Here is a 22,898-nt window from a genome sequence, read left to right on the forward strand (position 1 = left end):
AGTAGTAAGTAGACAAGTAATAGTAGACATGGAATTTTATAGCATTTAAAACATTGCATGCAGGAAATATACTTTTACATTTTTTTTTTTTTTTGCAGCCTATCATTAGAGTTGGTTATCTAAAAGTATGTATTTTATAGATTTTTGTTGAAAAGTGCCTACTACACATGCAAGTTCATGGTGAAATATATTTACACATAATGTGTTAAAAAATAAAAAAAAAAATCATTCACTATTTACTCTGGACAATGACTTCAGTGAAATAAAGTCCCAGCGGCATAAAATAATCAGGCGCTGTGAAGAGGAAGGAAAACAAAATAAAATAATGTAAAAAATGACATTTCACTTTTCCATTAAAGATCTCAGATTTTCTTTATATAGGTGTAAAAAGTTGAATTTTGTCACTTATATTTGATCTGCTTACTCTATGTCTTTATGTTAGATTAAATGGTATCCTGTAATTTTGTGTTAATATTAAAAGCATAATTGTAAATATTTAAATAAACTGCCTCTATGCAGGAAAGATTTATGTTGTTTTACTTTAATTATATACAGAGAAAGCAATTTTTTAATTATAAATTGCCATTCTTAGACATTGAAATATTATTAAATAATTTTCAGTTTCCTTTTCCCAGACAAAATACTGCATTTCAACTTAAGATCAGTATAAATCTGAAACAGGATTTGAACAACTTTAATTTTCAGGTACTTATTATCTGATTTTTGCAACAAAATTATTTGGACACTTTTATGATTTTCTTTTACCTCTTCTCATTTTATCCAATTCAAGATGTCCAAAAGTTCTTATAATATCGACATGGATTAAAAACTTATTTTTAGATGAAATCTGGCATTGATTACCTTACTGTAATATTTCAGCAAATATCTAAATATTTTTTTTTTAAATGTTCCACAAATTTGCATTTTATAGGCTGTAAAAATATCTGATCAACAGTTGACCAATTGGTTTTGTAGTTTTTCTGGGAGGAAAAATTATGTTGTAAATTAATAAATGAGTAAAAAACATGCAGGAGATGTAAATGGTGTAATACAAGAATAAATAATGTTGATGCATATAAATAATATAAACAGGCAAAGTTGATATTGCATGGTATATGAGTAAACTTTCTTTCCCAAATTTACTTTTTTATTTCTGAGAATTTTTAAATGAAATTTTTTTGCTTCAATTAAAATATTCGAAGCATTTCAAAATAAAAACAGTGGTTTCTAACTCATGGTCCATGAGAAGTTCTGGTAGTATGTATTAAAAAAACATATTACAGGTAAATGCGTTATAAAAGTGCCTCAGAATACATTTTATAACACATTAATGTTCAAAAAAATTTCTGAGGGGAAGGGTATCTTTGAGTTGCCCATCCTTTGTCTGGAATTCCAGTGCCTCCCTCCTCCTCCTCAAGAAGATTCACCCACCCAAATTGGAGGTCAGTATGGTCTTCATATGGTTCAATTTCTGGCTTAGTGGTTTGTAGACGTCTACAGATTGGGAATCATGCATATGGAAAATTAAGTAATATCATGTAATTATTAAATGGTGCAATATTATTTTTTGTGTTTTGTTAAAAATATCAGATGTTAATTATTCTCAAGAGTGTAAGTATTCTCAAGTAATTTAATCTCACTCCCGACAATACAGGTGAAAAAGGCTGCTGTTAAAAAAAGCAGAATTTTTTAAACAGAATGCCAAGAATAAACAGGTTGAACAATCTAGATTTTCATCTCTTCTTTTAAGAAAATAACCAACTCAAATAATTAGCAAAATTTTAGCTCAATAATCAATCTAGGGTTTGGTATTTTTGTCTGAGATCTCATGAAGAGAAATGTACCTTCTAGTTTACATTTACAAGCAACATTAACCAAACTATACCTGATGTCATTTTTATTAAAATTAAGGAAATATTTGCAATGCTATCCTTCTAATTAGTTAATAGCAGAATGTGGACATAATTCCATTACTTTCTGTGAAAAAGTATAGATGGAAGAGTTCATTTTGAATTGGAAATGGAAAGAATATGTTAATTATTATTTTAAAATTTTCTTTTTATCTATAATACAATTAAAAAGTTAGTGTTTAGCCACCACTGAATTCAAGTTGTTTTTCTTCTAATTTAAATTTTTCAAGAGACATTTTTATAAATTCATTAATACTTGTAAATTAACCTAATTAATTTCAATTCTTAGTAAGTAGTTGGATTTTGTCAGTAAACGGATGCTATAATATTAAAATTTTGCTAAATGTTAAAAGCCTTGTTTTTGCTTTTGCACGTCTAATTTCTAATATTTTTAATTATCTAATGTATTTTTTCAGGCTGATTTCAAATCTGCTTGTATAATTAATATAAATCAAGCAGTTTCATTAATATTTAAAAAAAACTATTATAAAACAAGCAAAGATTACTGTGATAAGAAAAGATTGTTTTTTCAACTAACGAAACTGTGTTATTCTAATCAATCAGTAATGATGAAGGACTGAAAGCAGAGGGTTATAGCATGTTTTAGTGCATTCAAAGCAATTGTATATCGAAATTTGAAGTGTAACCTAGAAAAAAATAGGAATTTTTGCCTGATAATAAAAGATACAAAATACTTTAGAAGGAAAATTATTTATATGTAAAATTACTTCTAAATACCATATAGTTTTACTAATGTTGTGAAAATTTTGAAAAAACATTCTGCAACATATTCTATTATGGACAGGGAGGGATCTGTTTGATCGAGAGAAAAAAAATTATATGAAGACAGATTATTGCTCTTTCAAACAAAAAGCTTAATTCATCACAACATTTTGAAACAATGGAATTTGTCATCAAATGTAAATGTTAAATAAAAATGCAGGAGGCGATTGGCATGGACATTATTATAGATTACTGAAAATTGGAAAAAGGTAATATTTAATAATAAAAATCAGTTTTGTTTTTTTAATAACCAAAATAGTGCCTATGTAACACAATGAACTAATGAGAAATTCAACTCTCACTGTCTGAAGCCGAAAGTAAAGTACTTAACAAAAGTGTGAATGGAGCTACATGTTTTCCAATAGTGTTGGAAGAATTCACATCATGAGCATAACAGTGAAAACCAGGGATTATACTGAAATATTACAATATAAATTGATATGGCTGCAAAAGATATTTTTGGGTATCAGTCATGGATTTTTCATGACAATTATTCTTTATGTTACAGTACAAAATTAATTCAGAAATGGTTGGAAGACAGTACTGTGAATAGAATGAACTAGACTAGAGTCTCCAGATCATAATCTGATAGAGAACTTATAGCATAAAATTGATTATGATATTTAAAAGTTAAAAAAAAAAAACTTTCCAAAAAATGCAAGTTAATTAAAGCTCTAATATTTTTCTTTAAGTCAATAATATTAATATTTTTCTATATATACTTTCAAGAATTTGGTCCATTCCATTCCAAAAAGACGAAGAGACAAATATATCAACGTGTTGGCTCATAAAATATTAATATTCAAACATGTAATTTTCAAAATACATATCAAATATGCCATATTTGTAAAATTATTATTATACTACATTATTCTTTTTGTATTTTTGTGTTGACATCATTAATCAGATGTACTACAAAAAATACATACTTAAATGTACCCTATCTGTAATTTTTTTTATTATGATACTATATATACTATGTTACTCCCTATACATTTTTGTGTTTACATCGTTAGACAGATATACTACCAAAAGAATACTTGCAGCATCAAAAAAATTAGTAAAGGTTTGAAATCAGCATGAAAAAAATAGATCCAGAACTAATAACAATAATTAATTTTTTGTAATAAAATTATAATTTTTTAATTTAATTTATTTAATATAAAATAATAACAATTTTATAATGAGTGGCAAAAAAATAAATAAAATGAGTATTTGGGACCTTCTGCTACAATTTTCTGCATTTGGCAACACAAAATATATTCAATAGGTATATATTTGTTAAAAACAAATTTGTGGGTGAGGAATACTTTCAAATCTTAATAATACAAGACAAAAAAAAAACCCTGTATTTAAAATTTTTTATTAAAACTAAGTAATGATTCTTGACTAGATCATTCATACAGGAAATAAACTAAATATATTGTTGTTTCAATCACAGAGAGAATATTAACAAGATAAACTAGACATATATAAATAAAATACTGTTTTACTAATGAAGATAATTTCTGTGCAGATATATAAAACAATTCCTTAAAAATTTTAGTTCTTTATAACTTTAGTACAGTTTGATATCACAGTACAGCATAACTGATTATGATTTTAAATATTTACGATCATAATCTACACCATCAAAAAAAATCTATAAAATGTAACTGAAATAATGTACTACATTTTAAATATTAGCAAGAATAAGTACCAGCTAAAAATCATACTTTTATCATTTTTATAAAATTAAATAAAAACATTTAAGTAGAATCTAAATAAAATTATATAACCGCTAGTATGATATCAAAGTGTATTAATCTGTCATTTATGAAAAGACACTGTTAAGTATATATTGTTTGAATGGATTTGGTGTGAAGCGAGATATGTGTCCATTTAAAAGCCAGTAAAATTTTAACTTAATAGCTTTCAATAATGAATAGAATGTTAAATTTATTTAATAAAATGCATTTCTCTATTAAATATTAAAAAAATAAATGCTCAACAAAGGTAATAGGAACACTAATTACAATTTTTACTACATATGTAGGCTTTTATTTTAACATGTTCATATTAGGGCTACAATTCATGTCCTTCCTCGGGTGGCTGACTACTCCCAGACTACTTAACTTTATTGGGTACAACAACCTGATGAAAATTTCAAGCATGAACCACTTGTGGTATACACTACCAGAAGAGGCATCTAAATGCGAGCCATCACCAGTACATGCAGACTGCATGATTTAATATTATTCTAATGAAGTCAGAATTATCTACATTTAAGTGCACTTTCAGACAGCTGGAATTATAAAGGTTTTGTTAAAAACAAAGTAAGTGTACATTTGATATAAAATAAAATTAATTCATTCCATCTCTATAAAATATGTAGTTAGACCATATTTAAAAAAAGACCTTCATATAGCAAAAATGTAAATATGGATAATGACCTTAAAACTGTACAATGTTCAAAAAGTTATTCAACAAGTTCAATATTTGTAAACTTAACAATTAATAAAATAGATTTTCTGAAGATGGAAGCATGTAAATACTTTGAATATGATACTGCCTTTGAATCTGATACTATAAAAATGTATCACTGGTAGATATGTGTCTATCAACAGAAAAAGGAAAAAATTTATAGTTTTGAGATTCATATGAAGGATTGTAAAGAGCAAAGTAGAAAACTTTACTTCACACTATATATGAAAAAAAGTCTGGAATAAATAAATAAACAATAAAAATGATCCACATATATAAATAGTAATATAAGAGGAAAAAAATACACATTATTTAAACTAATTAGAAACTCAAAACTACTAAAATGCAGAAACCCATACTACAACCTCTAGCACCAAGATTGTTCAAACAGAAACAACTTATTCTATTACAGCTCTATAGTTTACATGAACTTCACAGCTAATACTAAATACTAGATCAAGAAGACGATCAACAACAAGATCTTTGTTCAGTCTGACATATTTATTCAGTTCACTCAAAAGTTTATCAGTTTCCTTTTCCATTTTCAGTTCATCGCTTTCTTTAGAGCCCAAATGCTGAAAGAACACAATGAGCAAAATTAATTAAAGAAAATTTTATTACTTTGATATTCTGAAATAATTTCATTTATAAATAAAAATGCTTAATTCCTTAAATGAAAAACTAGTCAAAATAGAAATGAACTTTTTTTCCTTTTTTAGTGAATATTTAACATATCTTATTATATGTAACATTTAGAAAGTATTAAAATTGAAATAAAAAATAAATTAAATAAATAAAATTAAATTATGTTATTAAGCATAGATTTTATTTATAGCTATTGCAACAACTAATTCATGTTCATTTTAACTTTGTAAAAGTTATAACCAGCATTTTTCTGGTTTTCATATTACTTCAAAAGTTCAATATTCATACATACAATTCTATGGATGAATAACTAAATATTACATTTGACGAAATAATATATATTCACTTAAAAGTATATAAAAGCAATTGGATGTTCAGCAGCTTAAAAAATGCACAGTACTTTTTAGCTAGCTATAAGTTTGATTTAATTTTTTTATTTTCAATGGTCATCTAAATAAATAAATTATAACAGCCATTATCTTAAAATTTTCCAATTTATAACAGTCTTATGATAGAGTTACAGTTTATTCACTATATGAAAGTTTTTAGTTTAATCAAAATTAATATGCTCTTTAGAATCCACATAAGAACTATTTTGGAATGGAACTTGCGATTTTGACCCAAGGTCAAAATAACTAGGAATCTTAAGCTTAAATCTCTTCTATAAATTTCCATACTGCTTTGATATAATATGTGATCTTGAAAAATTTAAAATGCTCCAGATTTTTGATGGAATGAATCTCAAACAAATAGCATTTCAATTTTGAAGACAAGACAATTACCTGATCACTGGTATCTGACACAACAAATAAAGTATAAATAACATGAAATGCATTTTTCTGAAATAATAAAAATAAAAAATCTTTTACAACTCTTAAAGTACTGGAGCTCTTCATTATTATATCTAATACAAACACTCTTTTGTTAAGATAAATTTAATTAAACTATCACAAATATGTATCTAATTTTCTTCTAAAGTATATTTCTCTCACTATATTAAAAAAAAAAAAAAACCTCAGCATATTAAGTGCGCTTTTAGGTTATTTTGTAACATTTATTTTTAGGTATACGAACATTTTTTAAATTGGAATACAATGCCTCAATTATGCAAATCGCCAAAATATTACCCACCAATCTTACGCTATATATTTAAACATGTATTTGTAAGATTTATAAAAAATATCACCAAAAATAATTATCATATTTCAAGACATTTGTAAAAAGTAACAAAATTACAAAAAAGCAGATAAAACCAATAATAAAAATTACTTTTGCTTCATATTCTTTAAAATCTTTCTCTCTTTCTTGTCTTATCTTCTCAATTTCTGCCTGCGCTTCTTCTTTAGCTTGTTTCAAACGTAAATGCTTGCCTATAAAAAATAAAGAAAAAACGATTAATCAGTATTTTATATTTCTCATAAAAACGATATGAATTGTAAAAACCATAATTAGTATGAAAAGTATGAATTCAATTAATATTAATTTATATAACATCATAAATATGAGCAGAAAATCTAGGGAAATCCAAGACTTAAAGGGTAAAAGAAAAATAATTAAAAAATTCAAGTCTATAAAATATTAGTTTCTATAAAACTTACGTTTGCGGGCTTGGCTAACTTTCTCCTCCGCTTTCTTTTCAGCAGTTAATAAAAGTTGAATGGAATGCGAATCGTTTTTGAACATGATTGACAGTTATTGTAGAAAATAAAATTATTCAAAAAAACAGATAAAATAGTTATAATTCCGATGTGAATGCTCTTTAGCTAGTAAATAATTAACAGAAACTACAAAGAGCAAACGAAACCAGAACTAGAATTAAACAGGTAGTTCTGAAAAAGTCATATGATTCTGTTACGGGTATGATTCCAAAATACAAAAAAAAAAAAAAAAAAAAAAAAAAATCAGAGTGCATATTAGCTTGAAACATGAAGACAGTTTTAAATTATTTGAATTTTATAAAAAATACTTATAAACAAATTAAAATTTTATTTTTCGTCATTCTGCTAAGAATGATATTTTTTGTTTGCTTGAGTGAATTGATCTTTACTGATCAGACAATCGGTTTGTAACTGTATTTTTGATCGTATCTATAAAACTAAAACCTTCCGTATCCATTTGTTTCGGAAGTGAATTTGTTTCATATTTATTGAAATATTTATATAAGAACTGCCGGAGTATTTAACATTTTGCCAGAGGAATTTGTTTTATAAAATGGAAACTTCAACAGCTCCCGAGACTTCAGAATCCCAGGACGGGTATTTTTATAATTTTGTTTTAGAATTTGGAAAGTTAAATGATATAAAATTATTCTGAATCATCTGTTTAAAAATTGACAGTCTCGAACGTTTGATTAACAATATTAATTTTAAAAAACTGATTTCATCCTATTTTTCGTCAATTTTAATACACAAAAATTATTTTATCTCATTTATATATAGAGAGAGGGAGAGGCAGAAAGATATTTTTTCTTCTCTTTCTCTCTAAATTATATATATAATATAAAGTAAAAGTTTAATTTTTTTTATAAATTATCTATTTCTGATATTTGATTTGTGGTTTAAATGTACCTTTAGATTGCACATTTTAATTCACGTTCTTTTATAAGAGCCTGTTTTAAAATTGCAATATATCAGTGTTTATTTTTAATACCCAATGTGGGTATGTATCTCGCTCGTATATCATTCGATACCGCTATATACTTACACATTTAACATTTATGTTATCTTAAACTCAAAATGTATGTTTTTGTATATAATTTAAAATGTTATTAACATAAAAAAAATTAGAAACTTATTAATCTTTTACAACTTATTAACTTTATAGAAAGTAGAAGAATAATTAAATTGCTATATAATTCTTTGTAGATAATATTTTTGTTTTAAATTTTAACCTTTTTTACTTACAATGAGTAATAATGTGCTTGTTGATTTTTTTTTTTTTTTTTTTTTTTTTTTAAAGGAGTAATATTGATGAAATAAAAAATGTAAAGTGTTGAGTTTGGTTTTGAAATTGTAATGAACCATTAATTAAAACTAACTCAAAACATACTGTTGCATATGTTTCTTGTTCAAATCTTGGTATCAGATTCAGATATTTACAGAATCAAAGTTTGAACTCTCAAAAGATTTGATAATTATCTATTTTTATGCGATCTTTTTCTTTATTTGTTAATAATCATACTTTTTTTTGTATCATATCTTCATCTTTCTTTGATTTTGTTGTCTCATCAAAATGTAAAAATTTCCTATTATACCATACATCTATGAATTTTTCAGATTCATTCTATCAAACATTCTTTTACTGTTTATCCAATTTGAAGTAATGGATGTTCTTAAATTATAGCAGAATAATTACACTTAAATTTTAAACTTAACTTTTTAAATTTAGAGCCATATCACTACAATATACTGGTATTATGCAAACTATAATATCTTATACCATTTTATATTTTTCAGCAAAATAATGATAAAAAAGATGTTGAATAATGTCAGAATAACATGAATTATTATGATATTCTGAAAAATTTAACTGCTTCTAAATTAGTATCAAAGCTTGAGGGGTTTTTTGGGGGAGGGGGTGAATTTACAACATATAATCATTGTCCCCTTTGTACATGAAGGAAATATGATTATTTGTTACTCAGATGGAGAAGAGTCAATGATGCTTATGCAGGTTCCATTCACATTTGAAGTAGAGTTCTGGTTGACAAAGAGACGTGTTTGTGCCATAGTCACTTGCATTTTGATCATGGAGTATTTAAAGTGTAAATGTATATTACTTGATGATTTATATTTTATCACAGATAGTATGTTACCAATCTGTGAAAATGCCATGAAATTCCAGAAGTACATAGTATCAGTAAAAGTTGCTGTTGCTTATTTTTGATGGTCCTTATATAAGGGCCTTAAAAGTGTTTATTTTTTTAACTATTTGTCAGAAAATGTATATTTCATTCTTTGTGAATTTCCAAAACGGAATACAATGATTCAATGCTTACAAAAATGAAAATAAAGCAAAATATTTAATTCTCCAATGTTGCTATGTAATTAATTTTTTTGTCAAATAAATTAACTGTGTTTTATTTTAATACCCTCTATTAAGAGAACTTTAGTTTGGCATGACATCTGAGTTATTGCCCAGCTCAAAAGAATTTTTCTTTAATTATTGACTTATTTTGGAGACTTTTAGATTTTGTTTAGACTTGTCAGAAATTTTATGATCATTAGCCTCTATACAATCCAATATTCAAGTATTGATTCAAGTTTTAAAAAAAATGAAGTAAGATTGTTGTTTACATGTGATTATTAAGAATCGCATATTTCCTATAGAAAGATGGAGGATGGTACATGTTTAAACTCATTACTGTCACTAAGTATTTAACTTACGAATTAATATTAGAGATTGATCTTAATGAAAAGTAACAGTTATTTCCTTGAAAATTTATTGATTGTAATGCTAACTGACACCGAAAATATCTTGAATTAGCTATGCTTTGCATTTTGAAAACAATTGGGATAATAGACTTCAACTGTATGAAATTCCTTTTGTAAAATTTAATGCATCACTTTACATTAATCTCATTGACTGACAACAGAATATATCTTGTCCACAAATTTTTAAATCCTTACCTAATAAAGACAATTCCTAAGAAAACAGGAGATGAATTATCCGTACTACTCTTGCTTTGCCTCTATTAGCTGTTGAAAAGGCAGTCAAGATTGTAGCAGATCAGCTATGTTATGCAATAAATTGGAGAGAGAGGCCTTCATAGAGTATAATAGTAAAATCTTGAAAACTCATCTGAGAGTTCAATAGCATAAAGAATATCTCCGCTATATGAAATATGTCTCTCTGTATTATATATAATATAAATGCCTTCTTTTTATAAACTTTGCCTATAATAAAAAATTTTGTTTGTAAATAAAAATTTTGTTTGTTTTCAATTTTTTTTATTTAAACATATTTTTAATTCTATTAAATCTGGATCTGAAAACTTGTTCTACAAAAGTTTTTAATATGCATTCTCTAAATTCAGTGTAAAGGGCAGAGCTGATACTTGTTCTAATAAACTACAAATTATATATAAATATAAATTTTATATGTTTTAATTTGAAATAAAAATTGATCACCAATGCACTCCATATAGGCATTTTTTTTTTTTTGAAAAATATCTAGTTTTACAGTCATTGGATAAATGCCCAAATAATATTTAACTATACCACAACTCTATCAATAAATGCTATAAATGTTCTAAAAGTAGGTTATTTGCAAAAATTTTATCAATTTTACTGTACTTGATTAATAAGATGTATTAATTAAAACCTAAACATTAGCCTTTTAATTTTGATTTCCATCATAAAAAATTATATTGCTTCCAATAAAGATAAAATGCATAGTCATGTTGAATATATATATGTAAAACAGCTGATCAGGAAGAATGTATTTTCTGTGGTTATATATATATACATATACATTTGGAAATGTGTGATATAGTGATAATTTATTCTGCTATTACAAGTGTATTTTCAAATTTCTGAATTGGTAGTATAAAGAAAATTTTTATTTTGAAATAGATAGATGCATTTCTGTTTAAAATGCAGTGCCAATCTATGAAAGTGTTCTTTTGCTTTTTTAAGTTTCTTGCATATTTATTGACTTCTAGGAGAAAATTATTGAATTTACAATATTCTTTTCATTTTAGATCTCTTGGACCTTCTCCATCACTTGAAAATCCTTCAATAACAACTGAGGTAATTTTTTTTTTTTTTTTTGCTTTTTTTTATATCAATAGAAATGTGTTTAATAATTTTAAATATTTGGTTTGGTCCATTAACAAAAAAAAAAAAAAAAAAATTGTTATACTGAATTAAGTAACTATCTTTAAATTATCATTGCTCATAAGGATATATAGTATGTGAATAATTCTTCACATTTTACAATGATATTCATCATAAAAATTATTCATTATTTTGAATAATTTTTAATGAATTATTACAATGAATTAAAATCATATTTCCTCTCCTTTCTTCTCTAAAATTTTAATCAAATTAATCCATATTATAGTTTATGACAGCAACATTTAGAGATATTTAACGATTTTGCAGGAATTCTATTAGATTACACTTAATGAGGATCACAACCTACTGTATGAGAGACAGATGTAATGAGGACCCTCTCAAGTCCACCAGATCTTTATTTACATTAAATAGTATTTTCCATTGGGGATAGAAAATATTGTTAAAATTATAGAAATTATTTTTTATGTGGATTTTTATTTTGGTTATTCACATGTCAAACTAAGTAATTAACATTAATACTTCCTGACCTTCAATCAAGTAAGTTTTCCTTAATTAAAATTATTTTAAATTTTATTGAAATTCAAACAAAACACAGGAATATGACCTGATGATCAGATTATAAGTCTTTGAATATATTGCATTTACAGGAATTATTTTTAATTTCCAGAGCTTTTTCCTAATAATATTTTAACATTTTTCATATTGCATTGATCAGAAGAGTTTTACATGTCCAAATATTTCTGTATGTGTGATATATTTGAACATAAAAAAGGCATTTAATTTAAACATTTATTAATAGATAGTATGTCTTTGTATCCATTTTATATTAGAAATTTGTTTTCAATTTGCTAAACTAAGATTTAGGAATGCAGTATACTTTTTAGCATAATCAGGATACTTTTCAACAAATCAAATGCTTGTATCTGTTCAATATTTTACTCGAATAGTTTTAAGAAACTGTACAAATAACATGGATGAACTGGTTTAGAGTCCTACAAATTAGATATAAAAAAACACACACCCTAATTTGGGTTCATGAGTGTTAAATAACTTATGTCATCTCATATAGATAGGTGAATGAGTATTAGATTAACAGGTAAATAAAATTATAATGAGCACAGTACTAAATCTTTTTTAACAAATTACATGGCTATGCATGTCAGTTATACTATCAAAGTTGTATTTATAAATGATGTATGCCAGTCTTATTAATTCCCATTCTGTCCCAAATTATTCTTCGTTAAATTTTGATATATGTTACCAAAAGCTTATATAGTAATCCTTTCTTTTATAGAAAATTTGAAATTTTGTTCATAATAGATCTTGTTATTGCACTGAATAATAGATCTTGTAATTGAGAACTAATTTCAAACTGTTTTATATTCTGAATATATTTAATGCATTTAATTTATTTATTACTGTACAAATTTCAAATCGTTTGATGTCCTGGATATATTTAATGTTTTTATTTTATTGTTGCTATACATGGCTCACAGAAATGCATATCCTAGTTTCATTTTTTTTTCTTGTTATCTTGAATTATTACCCACTGAGATTAATTACTGTGGTTTTGTTCCTTTGTAGGAAAAAAAGATATGTTGTCCGTGTGAAAATGATTCTGTAAACGATATAAGAGAAGAAATATTGGAAAAATTAAAAAAAATTGAAGATTTAGAAAAAAAAGTTCGTGAAGTACAAGAAGAGTAATATCTTTTTTATTTATTTATTTACATATTTAAAAATATTTTTAGAGCTGGCTTATCAAGCAAACATTTACTAATAGTTAGTGTGGTTTTGTGTCCATTTTTTTATTATAAATTTACTTTAAGTTTATTAAAATTAGATTTGGGAATGCAGCATTCTTTTTAACAAATTACAAGTTAAATGCTTGTAATCTGTTGAATATTTTACTTGTATAATTGTAGAAAACTGTACAAATAACATGGATGAACTGGTTTAGACTTAGAGATTAGATTTTATAAAACCTAATTGGGATACATGGCAGTTAAATAACTTGCATCATCTGATATAGATAGGTGAATGAGCATTAGATTAACAGGTAAATGAAATTATGATGAGCACAGCAATATACCTTTTCAAACAAATTACATGACAATGCATGCTAATTATGCTATCAAAGCTGTATTTATAAATGATGTATGCCAATCAAGTGGCATACATCATAAATTCTTACTCTGCCCCAAATTATTGTTTGCAAAACTTTGTTATACATTACCAAAAGGTTTACATAGCTAGTAATCATTTATTTTGCAGAAGATCTGAAATTTTGTTCATAATAGATCTTGTTATTCCACTGAATAATAGATCTTGTAATTTGGATTAATTTTAAAATGTCTATGTTCTGAATATATTTAATTCATTTCTTACTTTATATTTTTCAAATCGTTTTATGTTCTGGATATATTTAATGTTTTAAATTTATTTATTACTATACAAGGCTAACAGAAATGCATATCCTGTTTGTTTGTTTTTTTGTTTGTTTGCTTTTTTTTGTTGTTGTTACATTGAGATTAATTACTACCATTTTGTTTCTTTGTAGGAAAAAAAAATATATTCTCTTATTGAATTTCCTTCTCTTGATGATGTTACGCCAGCCATATTGGAACTAGGGCAGGAAAATGAAGATTTAAAAAAAATAATAATAATTTGTGAATTAGAAGAACAGTAATAACTTTTTCTTAATTTATTTACATATTTAAGAATAATTTTACAGGTTGTTTATCAAGCTAACATTTGGGTCTTTATTTTCTATATAATAAAGCACCAAGTGTATTTACAATGTTTTTCTTTTTTTTTAAGTTTAACAAAATGATACTTGAAAATAGCAATGTGAAAAAAATTATACTTAAGAAATTTATTAAATGTTTAGAATTTTGTGGGAATTATTTTAAATATATGTCGATGATTAAATGTAGAAATTATAGGAATGATTTTTCTTTTTTTAATTATACAATGGTTTTACTTTGAAATCTGTTTTAAGTCATCTTATTAAATTTTAATACATTTTGATTCTTTTAAACATAATTATAATTATTATAAACAATCTTATTATAATCATCATAAACACAATCATATTATATTCTTTATTTCGGTAATGTGTTGCATGTTTTAGCAATTTTTAATAGCCTGCTTCTCAGTGAATGTGAATCATGCATCTTAATGAGAATCCACTTCGTGTCATGACTTTATATTCTTAGTTGGAAAGTGAATAAATATTATTTTGCTTAAATGAATTGTTTTCAGGTGTAATTTACAATAATTTGAATACAAAGTTTATAGAAATATGTTTCAAATTTTTATAATTTATTTAATTGTAAAAAATAATTCCTATAATAGGGAAGAAAAAAAAAAACCTTTTAAGATGAATTAAAATGCATATGAAAATAATATTCCCTTGATTTGCTTTTAATGCTTTTTTTCATTTTTCATTTTTAAAAAATAATTTTTTTGGGGGTATATGAAAATTCAATTGAAAATTATATTTTTAAATTACGAGTGTAGTGAAATAAAGATATAACTTATATAATGATGGGAAGATTAGGTGAATGGTAGGTTATAAAAAGGAATTTCTCAGTGGATTATTTCTGCATTGTTATAATAAATAACTTCTTTATAGCTGTTCTGAGCAAAAAATTTTGAGGGAAGTCTATGAAGATTTTGGCTTGAAAGATAAAGATTAAAATTCTCTTTACATCACACTAAAAAATTAAGTTATAAACTTATTAGTTATTATTTAGTAGCTATTCTAAAGCAATTTTATTTATGTAAAAATTGCAAGAACTTTCTAAAATTACAATATTTAACATTCTAAAGTTATCTTTTTAGAAATGTTTATTTTTATTATTATTTTACAAACATTAGTGTTTGTAGTTATTCTATTAATTTGCAATATCATATACATCTGCATAATTTTATTTGAGACAAATTCTGTTTGCTGGACAATTTATAATGTTAATTTACTTTAAACATCTTAAAATGGTTTGAAATGGTTAAAGCTTTATACTCATCAATAATATAGTGTTTACTGCTTTTTAATTTACCAGTTAGAGCAATTATTCTTTTAATTTGGTACTAATATGAGAGCTAAGTCATTTATTATTTGTTCCTAAATTCATATCTTGTGATACTTTTGCAATTGTAATATATGAATTGTCATTGTAAATAGACATCATGTGTATGCATGTTTATCTGTTATATACATATGCATATTTCTGAAATATGATGAGTTTTTTTTTTTTTTTTCAATTAATAATGTAGTTGTTCACAGCAGATGAATCATATATATTCTTAGTGGTGTATCATGAATAAATTTCTTTAATTATAGGGTAAAAATGTAAGAGAGTGTAATTTTCCTTGAATTTTGTTGGGTAAAAATATTATGCCTAATATAAGTATTTTTTAAATCTGCAGAGCTAATAATATGATAATTCTTGCATGTATTGTTGTAAATAATCATCTTGTATATGCTATATTTATGTATTAGTCTGTGTATTCAAAAAAAATTCAAATTGCTATACAGAATTTTTATTATCAATCTAAGCTTCTTCTTCTTTTTTTTTTTTTTTTTTTTTAACAGCTTTAAAATAGCAAATACATGTTTCACATTCATACTTAACATAACAGCTGTGTATCAGAATAGTAATGCATGAACTTTAAGATGAATGCTATATAATTTGATAGCAAGATTTGTAAAATATCAGGGCAATTTATTCTAAATAATTAAGATTCCAGTTGTTATAGTTTCATAAAAATGTAGTCACTCCTACCATCTTATTCAAAAAAAAAAAAGATTCTTATCTTTCAATGAACTTTTGAAGCTTAAAATTGAAGGAAAATTAAGAAATACTAATTGTACAAAATCTTCTTATGTCATCAATTTTTTTTTTTTCTTTTTTGAATCTGTACAGCTTTAATTTTATTTGTAACCATTCTTGTCACCACTGCTAATTATGAATGTTTATTTCCATAATTATGTTAATAATGCCATCGTACTTGAGAAATTCCTAATACACAACTAGCTGTGAGGAATGGTTGCAAATAACACCAGAGACACTATTGCTAAATGTATAATTTAACAATATAATCAAGTGAATAGCCTCAGTCACAAAAATTGGATTTTGTAGATTTCTGAAATGAAAACCTGAAATAAGCACCCATAAATTATTGTTATTTTACAAAATTACAAATATCTTACCCTGTTAAAAAGTTTGTATTACAATAAAATCTTCTTATTAAAACATCATATCATAGTATACTGAACAAAGCTATTGAGCTATTACAATATTTTCCAAACATTCATTGTACAATTATGAATATTATGATGAACCTTGCTTAGATAACAGTCCTTTATAATAGTATCTTTTCAGATTAATTATTTAAAAAATATTTTTTGAACTAATTTATTCTAATAATTTTTTTTTCTATTTTAATTTGTCTGTCTATTACCTATTATTTTTCTAATCGTTTTAAAAACCTATTTTATATTATTTGAATTTTGTCTCGTATGTCTATAGAAGCCATAGTTCAGTTGTTTAATTTTGTCAGTTTACAAACATGTTACTATGTTGATATGTTTGTTGTACTACTAAATCTTTTTATTTAGATATTGTATCATAGTATACTGAACAATGCTTTTCAAACATTATGACATTTTACAAACACTGATTGTATAATAGTGAAAAAAGATGAAGATATTTTGCAATTTATATTTGTTTTAAATCCATGTTAAATATAAGTATGTTAATTAATATTTAAATACTCAGAAATTTTATATTAAAAAAATTTAATATATATTTATTCAGATTTTATACATCTGGGTAAGATTTTAAACTCAAATATGCACTGTGTTTTTTATACATTTTTATATTAGTAAAAGTCAAACTCATAAACCAAATATTTTATATTTCAACTGACACTGGTCTGCATAAAAATTAAATATCAATTTCTGTGAGATATATATAAAATTTATACTAATGAAATTATTTATGTTTCTGTATGATTTGATGGGAAAATAAAGTTTGATTAATTGTTTCTAATAGCAAGGACTGTAATGGTTGACAATATGGGAAGGACTTATGTAGGTTTAAAATTCTAAAGTTTTGCATTTTTATATTTATGGAATACGTGTATTTTATATTTTGCATGCTTTTAATCCCTTGTTGAATTGTTTACTGTACAAATATTCCATTCTTTAGTTTGTATAAATTTTTTTTGTTAATAAAAATTAAATTTGACAGGAAACTATTTGGTCCAATTATTATCAGGCTGTGTTCAACAGTAAAATTGTAAATTGAACAAAATTAACAAATCCACAAGTATCTGATGCCAGTAAAAATAAAAACGGAAGACAAGATAATTTTTAGTTTTGTTTTTATTTCACAGGGGTGTTTGTGCTCCGGGGAAACCCCGGAATTCCGGGGATTTTGAACATCGATCCCCGGAATTTCCGGGGATCGTCGTTCAAAAGGAAGTAGGAATAATAATGAATTATTTATTTTGATCTGGGTAATTTTGTTTGCTTTTAAAGCAGAAAACGCAAGGTCAGTGTGTGTGGTGAAAACTTTTCCTTTCTTTCTCCAAAGGCAGTGATAATGCGTGAAAAGGGGGAAAAAACTTCTTTTTTGTTCTTTCCTTATTGCGAGTTATGACTCATTCCCCCGGTTCTCGGACATTCTCTTCTGGATTCTTTTCGGCAAGTAGGCGCGGCAGAAAAAAAAGGGGGAGACTTCGTTCGACCAGATGTGCGATAACGTGACTCTGGGTTCAAAGGTCTTATCTCTACTGGCGTGGCGCCAATAAGTAGAGAAGGGGGATTTTTCGCCGTATCAGCTATTTGTCATTGATCGCTTCGCAACTTTTTTTTCTCCGCTGTGTAAAATTTTCGTTTCATTTATTGATGCACGTGTAAATTTTTCGTTTCGCTTATTGAAATATTTTTTTATTTATGTACGCAAGAGAATTTCATTTAGAAATTTCAGCATATGAAACAGAAATTACCCCTTAAAAATTCATATCTAATTAGTTTTACAGCATTAGATCCAGAGCTAAGAGGTAAAACCAGTACAATATTAGCTTTTGAAAAATTATCATCTTTTATGTCCCATATTTTTAGTGATAATGAAAAGTCAAAAGTAGAAGCTGAAATAAGGTTATACCAGAGTGATATTGATATCACCAAAGAAATGCTCTACACATCTGATGAAAGTGGAAATCAAGTCAAGTGTACAATTGATAAATATTGGTCTAAAGTTTTTAATTTAAAAGATGATTTCACAAATGATTATAAGTATCCTACATTGGCTAAATTGGTCAAAGCCTGCCTTAGCTGCTTCCATGGCCCATTAGTGGAAAGTGCATTCAACTTAATGGATGCACTTGTCACTGACTATAGAACCTCTCTTAAGATTGATTCCCTAGATGCAGTGCAGACTATTAAATATGATTTAATGGCTTCTAAAGAAACCTCATGTGAAAAATATGGCTCAAAAAATCCAATGACTGATCCAATTCACAAAGATCTCTTACTTAATATGAACAGAAGTTGGAAAACATATCAAGAGGACTTAAAAACATGTATTTCAGATGAGTCACCTATAAAAGTCTCTGAAAAACCTTCTACATTAGCAGAAAAGCAAACTGCTTCTACCTCTGCATGTGCAGTTCTCGAGGAAATTTCTTCAACTGTAAATGAGGAAAATAAAAGTCAACCTTCCTGCAATTATGAAGTTCACCACAAAAGAAAGACAAGCCCACAAACATCAGAAAATAAAAAAAAAAGCAGCAGAAATTAGATAATTTTTTTTAAAAGAATTAATTCAGGTAATTTAAAAGATTTGCATAAAATGTAGTAGTTTATATGTTTGAAAATTTATGGTTATTAATTTTGCAAAAAAAGTAATTCATTGAACTTTTATAATTAGGTCATTCAATACTTCATAATTGTAATTTTTCATTTCCCCCCCCCCTTCTCGAAACTCCAAAATGCCGGTAGTAAGTCCGTAAAAGTTTCCGGGGATTTTTTGGGGTCCCACAAACACCCCTGATTTCACATTTTTGTTGATTATGGATTAATTTTACTGTGTGGGGGCAATTTTTTTTCATATTAAATTGGCAATATCCAACAAAGTCTTAATTTTAGCTGGCAATAATTACAGATAAAGGTTTCGCTGTCTTGTTTTGTTTATCACTTGACCTAATCAGTGTTTATTTCCTATTATAAGTTGTTGTTTTTTTTAAATTTTATTTGCATATTCATCGTATGTTGCAGTGTGATTCTTTCTCCTGTCTTATTTTTAATGTTGCTGCAGAGAAAGTCATAAGAGATTCAAAAATTAACATCAGAGGCAATATCTTCTCAAAATCAACACAAATTTTGATCTATGTGGACGATATTGACGTCATTTCAAGAACTGTTTTTCCACATTAAAAGACACTTTTCTTTCTTTAGAGCATACTGCTAATAGCATGTGACTTATTATAAACTGTGAAAAGACCAAATATATACCTGTACTACGTAATGGAACCTCCCATGAAACCTATCTAGAAATTGGTTCTTACAAATTTCAGGTTATCCAAAGTTTTACTTATCTTGGTTCTATAATTACTGATGACAATAGCATAAAAGAGATTTTAGGTCGTCTAATGAATGCAAATAAAGGCTTTTACAAATTGAAATGATTTTTTAAATCCTCACTACTATCAATAAATACAAAATTTTTACTATATAAAACCTTAATTAGATCAAAACTTACCTATGGCTCAGAGACCTGCACCTTGACCAAAGCTGGAGAAAATAAAATAATCATTTTCAAAAGAAAAATTCTGCAAGCCATTCTTGGTGGGATAGAAATCAGCTATGTTTGAGAAGAAGATATAGCTTTGAGCTATATGAAATCTACAGAGAGACAGATATTATAAAGTTTATAAAGATAAGTCATATGAACTGGAATAGATATTTAGAATGGATAATGATTCCATATTTAAATTTTTAAAAAAATTATTTTACATAAACCTCTAACAAATAGGAAAAGCGGTGTACATAAAATGAGATGGATGGAGTCAGTGGAGACAGACTTCCTGGCTATCCAGGAAAGAAACTGGTGCACAAGTGTCAAAAATAGAATGTGGTGGAAAAGAATTCAGAAGAAGGCTCTTGCCAACCCTGGGCGGTCTAGCTAAATATGATGATCCATTGTATGTTATTTGTTTATAACTTAGCTATTTTATTTTAAAATGTCTTAACAATTTCATAAATCACAGGCATTTTACTGTTTTGATAAGTCTGTTTGCCATTATGATTTTTTTTAAAAAAATGCTGCTTTGGCATGCATGGTGATCTGAAAGGTGGAAATTTATTAAAATTTCAAGCTGAAATTTTTAATTACAAAATGTGTTTGATAAAATAGCTCTTTTTTTAGTTACTTATTACCATTTATATTACTGATAAAAAAAATTATGCAGTTTCGACCTAATTTTCATCAAAATATTTTTCTTACTTATAAAAATAATTGTGAATTATTCACTGGATTCTAGATTATCTGAGTTAAAGGAACTAACTGCAATTCATATGCACAAAATATGCTGACATATGAATGAATAAGTAAGTGAAAAAATTCAATATTATTTTATGACCAATAATATTTTTTATATTCTGAATTTTAACTTTTAATGAATTAAATGTTTAACAACATAGTTGAGCAAGAATTTCATAGTTACCTTTGATGGTATAGTGCCTGCATAGAAATGTGCATTAAAAGAAATTTTTAATCAATTCTAAAATGCTTAACTAGATGAAAGATCATGTCACTGTTAAAAGTTTAAAAAATAAATATGATCTCGAAGCAGTTTTCAAATTGAATCGATTTTATTACTAGCAATAATTAAAAAATGTGCACTGAGTAGACAATACTGTAATACTTAAAAAATTTCACCTTGAATTATTTTAATGGATTTCCATCTTTCAGATTACCATGTGTGCCAAAGCAATATATATATATTTTAAAATTATGAACATTAAAAAAAGTAACAAAGGACATAATTTGGTACTTGCTTCATCCAAGTTGTAGATTTCTGTTAATTGTTGGAAAAATCTAATAGACTTTATCTTCCTACACTTATACATTCCAGTTTCATAATTAAAAAAAGTGAAGCTAACTGGATGAAATTTGATGTATAGTTTTGTCACAAAGATTCTGGATATTTATTGAATTTCGTAATTGTTTTCGTAAAATTATGCCTAAGAGAAAATGCTCAAATGGATATTCCTCTTCAAATGGATATTCCATTGATAAAACTAGTTGGAAAATGTTTATTCTGTAATCAAAGAAAAGAAAAAAAATGATGGATTGCTTTTAGCTTTTGCCTGTTGGTTGGTCGCATGTTTTTCAACTCTAGATCCAATTCCACAGAAATCTGACTAGTGAACATCATCCGATTGGTTGGTGTCCTATAATATCAATCGGATTTGGGTTTTTACTCAGATATGTTCCTTGGCCTGAATATGCTTCTACATTATGAAGTCTGTCCCAAGCCGATTTCCTGTAATTTCCAATTAAGACTTCAATTCAGTGATTAAACTAAGCAAATTGATGCAGTAGCTTTCTCACCACAATGTGAAAATAAATATTTTTGTTTTATATTGTCTGACTGGAGGATATTCTCTTGTGAAAGATTTGATCTATCTTTATGATTAAAAAATTGATTAGAATCGTGGACTTCTCAGTACGACATTATATTACATATTTACAAATTTAATTGGAAATGTTTTGTAAACATTTTGTTTGTTTATCGGTAACAGAAAGTTTAATGACACAATGAACATAGTAAATACCTGAGTTAATAAAGCATAATAAATGCAGACATGTAGATTTCGTATAGCAGATATATGGACTAAATATAAAAATTCATTATTGTTTTGTGAAACTGTAGTATTTTTTTCTCTGAATTACTTTTTTAAAGAATAAATTGTTTAAAAATAACAAAAAGCTGATTCAGACAACCTTTTTTTATTCATGAAGACAGAAAATTCCAAATGTGTTACAATATAAAACAAATGAAATTATGAAAATGATCACAATTGAATTCATTTTATCACAATCAATTTTATGAAAAAAGTTTTTGCCCCTCACCCCCTTGTTTCATGAAAGAAGTATAGAAAAGATAAAAATTTTCATAAAATTAAAAAAATGCATTTCGAAATTTTGAGGAATCTCCGTTTTTTTTTTTTTTCAGACTATATATGTTCCAAAGAAATGATTTTTTTAAAAAAATTGTGCTTGCA

At 26.0% G+C, this 22,898-nt stretch overlaps 2 protein-coding genes across 3 annotated transcripts; one reads left to right on the top strand and one right to left on the bottom strand.

Annotated features, from left to right (window-relative positions):
* Positions 1–4,663: 4,663 nt before the first annotated feature.
* LOC129967140 (V-type proton ATPase subunit G-like) lies at positions 4,664–7,636 on the bottom strand. The gene is made up of 3 exons (XM_056081829.1): positions 7,400–7,636; positions 7,071–7,171; positions 4,664–5,731 (listed from the first exon to the last, which is right to left on the bottom strand). The coding sequence occupies exons 1-3, from the start codon at positions 7,482–7,484 to the stop codon at positions 5,555–5,557; spliced, it is 363 nt and encodes a 120-aa protein (XP_055937804.1). The 5' UTR covers positions 7,485–7,636; the 3' UTR covers positions 4,664–5,554.
* A 266-nt stretch (positions 7,637–7,902) lies between these two features.
* Positions 7,903–15,895, top strand: LOC129966557 (uncharacterized). 2 transcript variants are annotated; one of them, XM_056081004.1, is made up of 4 exons: positions 7,903–8,056; positions 11,503–11,551; positions 13,184–13,302; positions 14,160–15,895. In XM_056081004.1, exons 1-4 carry the CDS (start codon positions 8,013–8,015, stop codon positions 14,227–14,229), a joined length of 282 nt encoding a protein of 93 aa, XP_055936979.1. In that variant the 5' UTR covers positions 7,903–8,012; the 3' UTR covers positions 14,230–15,895. The 2 variants fall into 2 exon arrangements, with proteins under 2 accessions (XP_055936979.1, XP_055936978.1); XM_056081003.1 differs by having other exon boundaries at positions 13,184–13,282.
* The last annotated feature ends 7,003 nt before the right edge of the window (positions 15,896–22,898 follow it).

The sequence above is a fragment of the Argiope bruennichi genome, chromosome 4 (genome assembly GCF_947563725.1).
Source record: "Argiope bruennichi chromosome 4, qqArgBrue1.1, whole genome shotgun sequence".
NCBI lineage: Eukaryota > Metazoa > Arthropoda > Arachnida > Araneae > Araneidae > Argiope > Argiope bruennichi.